This window comes from Syngnathus typhle, linkage group LG11, assembly GCF_033458585.1.
Source record: "Syngnathus typhle isolate RoL2023-S1 ecotype Sweden linkage group LG11, RoL_Styp_1.0, whole genome shotgun sequence".
Classification (NCBI taxonomy): Eukaryota; Metazoa; Chordata; class Actinopteri; order Syngnathiformes; family Syngnathidae; genus Syngnathus; species Syngnathus typhle.
The window spans coordinates 5,857,505-5,863,889 of NC_083748.1; the positions used below are offsets into that span (position 1 = coordinate 5,857,505).

The following is a 6,385-nucleotide window of genomic DNA, read 5'->3' on the forward strand; positions in this document are numbered from 1 at the left end:
CGCTACTATGAGACCTATGTTAGGTATGTTGTTTTTCCAGGTTTGGCACCAGCAGTAACAAGCAAAGAGGGTTTATTTGCCAATATTTTGTTGTTTGGATCAGTGAAAGGCTGCAAAGCTCGTTTTCTTCTGCATGTGGTTGGCACCCAGGCGTGTTTGATGAAGTCCACTAGTGGCCACTGTTTCTCATTTACTGCTTTTTTTTTTTTTGTCTTTGGGATTGGCTCACTTTCACGCTTTGGATGAGGTTTTTCAAACATTGTGTAGGCTTGCGTCTGCATGGCAGTGCATGACACAAGTCCAGAACACTTGGTGAGTCTTGAGCCGTATAACTTGATTTCTCGTCAGGTCCAATGGTGGGGATAGACGCCACCCCACCATATGCAGAGAAGAGGAGGTGGATGAAGATCGTTTGTCTGGCGAGTATTTCAGCGGAGAAGAATTTTATGAAGATGACAGCATGCTCTCGGGGGACAGGTAGATGAACAACATTAACATTGAAGATGACTTCAATTCTGCTACTTCTGTGACACATCAAAAATGTGTTACAAGGTACCACAACAGCGATACAGAGTACGAGACTCCCAAAGGCTACCATCATCCAGACAGTTACTATGACGATGATGAGCAGCCCCTCTACCACGACTCGAGGAGATCACCAAAAAGGCGTTTGCTCCCTGCCACACCTGAAGCTTTGCATGGTATTGACCTGCTGCATAAGTTGTCTTCATATGTTGAGTCTAGAAATGTGCATAACTTTACTTTTCCATTACAATTTACATGAACTGAATATTTTGCCTGTGTTGCCGATTTCATTTTTCTTGAGAATATTTTACAAGCCGTTGTCATGTTTGCACAGGTCACAGGAGGCCGTCTTTCAACTTTGAGTGTCTGCGCCGGCAGGGTAGCCACGATGAGCTTCCACATCAACGTACCGCTCTACCACTGCACCTTATGCAGCACCAGGTAACGCCTAAAAAAAAAAATAGAAATGAAAAATCTTAGAAATGCTTCTGTGGCCTCGCTGCAACAATTCATCTTGGATGTCCCCGCTTGTCAGGTGATGGCCGTAGCAGGCCTGGACTCCAGCAGAGCCCACCGCCTCTCCCCAACACGCTCCACCCGCTCCTGGGCCACGCCCCCTGCCACCCCGGCCAGTAAAGACCAGTCACCGTACTACACCCCCCTCATCCGTGTCGACCACCCGCACAGGGATAGCACCGCCAGCAGCCACGTATCGGTGCGCAAAAGCTCCTGGTACTCGGATGACCCCGAGTTCACGCAGAGGACGTACTCGCCCATTCACCTGCAGGTGCCGCCCGAGTACCACAGCCAGTACCACCAGAAGCGAGGAAGCGCCACCAGCCTCGTTGAAGCCGTATGTTTTTTGTTTTTTTTGGTGTTCTTGAATTACACTTTCCCATAGTTCATTTCAGTTTCAGAGTCAGTTTTATTTCTGTAGCCCACAGAAACATCTCAAAAGGCTTTCCATAACGACATTTGATATATTTAATATTTAGCCACTAAAAGCTCTGAAAAAAATCTGACTATATACACAATCTTCCTTGTCCCGACTTTGTTTTCCGAGCAGGTTCTGATATCAGAAGGCCTCGGAAGGTACGCCATGGATCCCAAGTTTGTCGCCGCCACCAAGCACGAGATAGCGGACGCCTGCGAGATGACGATAGATGAGATGGAGAGCGCGGCCAGCCACCTGCTGAACGGGGGCATGGCGCCGGTGATCAACGGGGTCAACGTCTTTCCTCTTCTGACCGCGGGGGACTTTGAGATGCCGGACCCGGCGGCCAGCTACAGCGATGACGAACCCGAAGCGGAACCCAGGCCCTCCTATGAGGAGGACCTGGCTGACGAGATGATTTGCATCACAACTTTATAGCGGTAAAGGACCCTTGCCCGACTACCAACAGTGAAAAGTGCCTTTACACTGAACAGAAAGGCAAAGAGAAGAGAGAGACCCACACACATAAGTCGCGAAAGAAAACCTCTCTCGCTGCCAGCAAAGGACGTCACAGCACGAAGCCCTGCGGAGCACACGGGGGCCATTCTGACCTTCCTGTCAAAGGGCTTGACCTGGGGGTCCGGGCAGAGACCATCCAGGATAAGTGGCGTGGACGTGCCATGCTCTTTGAGGGCTGGCGTGTTAGGGTGATGACAATCAGATGTATGATGTCATTACCTGGGTCACTTTATTCAAGGTTTGGCATATCATGCAAGTTTTCAATGCAAAGCATAGAAAGGCATATCTTATCTTCCGTCCCCCCCCCCCTCCCCTCCCCTAGGCCCCTGCTTTCGTCTGATTTGATCCCTTTGTCCCGTAGTAGTGTCGCGGCCGAGCCACACAACAAAAGTTGCGGAAACCAAAATATGCAGAAGCGTTACTTTTGAGACATCTATAAAGAATTTGAGATGCAGTTTATTTCAAACAGTAGAATAGCCTGGTTAATATTTCTTAGTTGAGAGTAAATTGTATTCTATAATATGAGACACTTTGTAAAGAGATCTTCTATATTTTGTAATTATGTATGATTTCACTGAGCAGCAATATGGACCATGTGCTATAAAATCCGACAACCGTTTATTAGCTACCATTTGCTGCGTTTCATTTGTCTTTTATGTTCCGTGCGATTACATAGCCTTTATTTTTGTCTGCATTTGAATTTTGCCTTTGGTCACAGTTTTAAGAGGTGGAGATTTCGTGACCAACATTAACTGCACAAGTCGAGCCAACACTTCGGATGATCTTAGCACAAGTGTGGTACTCACTATAAAAAAAAAGCCCCTTCTTTAAATGGGGCTCGCCCCGTGGCCCCCGTGCTGGCACGTCTTTATTTATAATGAAATCGATGCTGCTTTTCTTCAAAATCTTCTTTGGGTTGGTCCTGATTGAAATGCCTTTTTTTTTTTTTTTGCTGCTGCTGCTGCTGAAGGAAGACAAAAGATGGATGGTAGGGCAGAAATAATGGAGGTCTTATTGATTAGCAATCAAAGCTGGTGCTGGGGGTTTGGTTAATGATTGATGCGTCCTTGAAGACTTTCTGTGAAATCTCATGTTGAGCGTGTGAGGCCCGCATCCATTTTGGTGGCAGGAGGCGGCCAAGTGGAGAGGCTAAAGCAATACAAGAAGACCCCGCCCCCCTCCCCTACTTGACCCCCACCCCTTTCTCTGTCTACCTGGCGTCTCGTATACCTCTTTTGGCAAAGGTGACAACATATCATCGTCTCAGTGTATCTGTGTCGCGGTGTTCCGCAGAGGAGTCTTAAACAGGGTTTAACTATGGATGTGCTTGTATCTAATAATGTGACAAAAGGCTGAAACTGGATTGCCACGAGTTAACTTCATTTACAGTCGACTTAAGAGCTGAATTAAGAACATTGGAGGTTCACGTGATCCGTTGTACATGTTTGGTCCGTCGGCGTGTGCGTGCTTGTACGCTACTTACAACAATGTAGATTTTCCATTTTGTGTGCACATTGAAAGGGCTCTTTGAAATGTTTGTGCGTTTAAAGAAAATATTATAATAACAAAAAATAATGTGTTCTAGTCCTTTTGCAGATGACAAAAGGAATGCACATAACTGGCACATTGTACTATTGGTAGCAATTGATGAACTGAAAATATGCATTATTTTTTAAACACTTTAAAATATTGAGTTAATCTAAAGATGAAAAGAACTTACTTTTACCTCAAGTCAGGGATTCCTGAAAAAAAAGAGTAAATAGTAACTTGGTTGAGTCTTAAATATTAGCACATAGCTGTTTGTCTTTGCACAAGTACGTGTATTGTGCTTCTGTTTCTCCTTTTTCTAAAACTGATTTGTGTATTAAGGTGAGACAATTTTGTACTTTTTTGTGACTGTGTGTATGGTTTAGTGGAATCTATATTTGTCATTCACACCTCATCTTACAATGCTGGGAATGAAAGAAAATCAAAAGAATATTTTCAAGGTGCGTCATTGCTCTGTTGGAAAACAAGAAAATGGATAAAATACCAGTTTACAGAGAAACGTGCTGTTTCTATCACATTTCTTCTCATGGTTAGATATATAATTACTTTTATTACCGTTCTTAAAGCTGTATTCAAAATGAATATGTAAAATGTGTATCAATGATCGGAAAGACCCATGGTAATGTTCTCTACTTGAAAGTCTTGATCTTTGCTCTTAAATGTTTCTTTTGAGTTAGCATAAATCTCCGAGTAGCAAATGCTTTAATATATAACAGATTGGATTTTGTAACTATGCTTTTTTGTATTTTTCATTTCATTTGGGCCTTGTCTTTATTTCAATCAATTCTGTTTATTTTCTATTGAGCATCATTGAATAAACTTATGCTGAACTTATGCTGAATTGATATCAGGCAAAGTGCTTGTTGTATGATTGTTGCAGGCCTTTGGAGGTGTCAGGCTGGTGATACGGTGTTGCTTGCCATCTCCACCGTGGTGGTCGCCTCTGCTGCCTCATCTTCCACCCACAGCATCTTGCCACACAGGAGGAAAGGCACTGCGTACTTACGGAACTAAAACCAACAAGAAAAGGTATCAGTAGAGGGACATTGAAGATAATCATTAGAATGTTTATCCACTGTAAACAAATGATTTATGGGTTGAGTAATTAACGTTGAAACAACTTAAACATGTCAAATATTCGGATTTATGGCAACCATGTTCGTTGGCACCAGCAGGTTGTTTACTTCAAAACTATTTGCCGATTTATTTTAAGTAATTTCCAACGTTACACAAGCTTTTTCATTTATTGACCACTAGATGGCAGAATAGTAAAGTTAATGGGCTTTTCCTTTCTATCGACGTCTCAAGCGTAACCTGGAACGTGAACCAACCAATTGGTACAGTCCAATTTTTCCCCCTCACCTGTCTGTTACAGTAGATGTAGATGATAGGATTGTACACGGTGCTGCTCTTGGCCAAGTAAACGGGCACTGTTGCCACCAGTGGGTTTATCTCTACTTTCGGGTTGTAGACCACCAGCATGGACAGGCCAGCATAAGGCATCCAGCTTATTAAGAAGGTCAGGACCATGATGATGACCATGGACGCCACGCTCAGCTCCGCTTTAGCCACCGCGCCGCCTTCCAAGCAGGCCAACTTTGATACCTGAGGTAAGTCGGTGGGGAGCGTAATAGTGTTTTAATACAGTTGCATTTTGATTACAACCAGCAAAAACGAAGTTATGTATAACTAGGATTAATTTTTTTCAAAATGTTGTCTGGGGAGTCGTAGATAAAAAAAAGTGTTTGCATTTGTTGAATTAGCTTCAGTGCCATATGTGAATTTAATATTCCAATAATCTGACTCCCCCCATAATGATATCAACAACAAACCAGAAAAATGTAAGTTTCTTTCAATATGTGTACCTAACATCGGGCATGTGTTATTTGGCATTACCGTTGTGTAAAAGCCCACCTGATGCAACGTCCACAATAATTTAGAGTAGGACATCAAGATGATGGCGAAAGGAAGAGCAAAGCAAACGGCGAAATAAACCAGGATGTAGGACACATGGTGAGGTTCTCCACTGTGCCAGTCCGGGGCGCAGGACGTCCCCACGCCCTCCAGCTCGTACCTGCCCCAGCCCAGAAGCGGGGGTACGTTCCACATTAGGGACCACAGCCAGGCCAACGTGATGCCCCTGCATGCGTGCTTCTTTTGAAAGGTCATCTGCCCCAAAGGTTTACATATGACAAACATCCTCTCCACGGCGATCAGGGCGACGGTGCACAATGATGTAATGCCTACAAAAGTACGATGGGATCACTCGGGGTGTTTTTAAAAGTCGCTCGCTCGTGTCACCGTGTTCACTCACCAAACAAGGACACGGCGAAGCCCTCCATCACGCAGCCTGTTCTTCCAAAGGAGAAGTACCCCTGGGCGTTGTTGATTACAGACAGAACCCCCCCGGTCATGGCCGTGCCCAGGTCTGCCACAGCCATGTTCACCAGAGCGTAGTTGAGCGGTTGCCTCAGCTGCTTGTGCATGAGGGACACAATGATCACTGTAGCGTTGAGAACGATGGCCGGCCCGGTGAAAAGGGCCATCACCACGGAGAGGATCACGAAGCCTGTGCGTGACAGCGGGGGCTCCCCGTGCGGGCCAGTGTAGAGGGAGGAATTGGGGAGAAAAAACGAGTGGTGCATGGATGCGGAGATTTCAACGCTCGGGTCCTCGCAACGCTTGATGTGGGAGCTCTGGAGAGAGTGCGAAGATTACATGCCAGCAGTCAGAGTAAATCCTCAGGGACTGGATTTAACGGGGATTAATCCGCGCCATATGATCATCTGTGAATCCTCACCTTGCTTGATTGAGCACTCACTTTGGATAACACAGTTTGGGAAGTCACACTAAGCAGGT

General features: G+C 45.2%; 2 protein-coding genes across 2 annotated transcripts in view; one reads left to right on the forward strand and one right to left on the reverse strand.

Annotated features, from left to right (window-relative positions):
* The window catches only part of cacna1da (calcium channel, voltage-dependent, L type, alpha 1D subunit, a), a 40,020-nt gene extending 35,699 nt beyond the window's left edge, over window positions 1–4,321 (forward strand). Inside the window, exons 43-47 of the mRNA XM_061292051.1 lie at window positions 349–477; window positions 553–701; window positions 860–966; window positions 1,061–1,378; window positions 1,592–4,321. Coding sequence (XP_061148035.1) covers window positions 349–477; window positions 553–701; window positions 860–966; window positions 1,061–1,378; window positions 1,592–1,897 — 1,009 coding nt within the window. The 3' untranslated portion in view covers window positions 1,898–4,321. The remainder of the gene's footprint in view (window positions 1–348; window positions 478–552; window positions 702–859; window positions 967–1,060; window positions 1,379–1,591) is intronic.
* Window positions 4,322–4,419: 98 nt separating this feature from the next.
* LOC133162688 (parapinopsin-like) lies at window positions 4,420–6,171 on the reverse strand. The gene is made up of 4 exons (XM_061292061.1): window positions 5,841–6,171; window positions 5,441–5,769; window positions 4,889–5,131; window positions 4,420–4,536 (listed from the first exon to the last, which is right to left on the reverse strand). The coding sequence occupies exons 1-4, from the start codon at window positions 6,169–6,171 to the stop codon at window positions 4,420–4,422; spliced, it is 1,020 nt and encodes a 339-aa protein (XP_061148045.1).
* Between the last annotated feature and the right edge of the window lie 214 nt (window positions 6,172–6,385).

What these genes read in the sequence shown, in the direction of transcription:
- LOC133162688 (XM_061292061.1), bottom strand. Translation starts at nt 6,171, where the DNA reads ATGCACCACTCGTTTTTTCTCCCCAATTCCTCCCTCTACACTGGCCCG. An exon ending in CTTCGCCGTGTCCTTGTTTG is followed by an intron (nt 5,770 to 5,840) that starts GTGAGTGAACAC and finishes GTACTTTTGTAG; the next exon opens with GCATTACATCATTGTGCACC. An exon ending in ACATCTACTGTAACAGACAG is followed by an intron (nt 4,537 to 4,888) that starts GTGAGGGGGAAA and finishes TGTTGGTTTTAG; the next exon opens with TTCCGTAAGTACGCAGTGCC.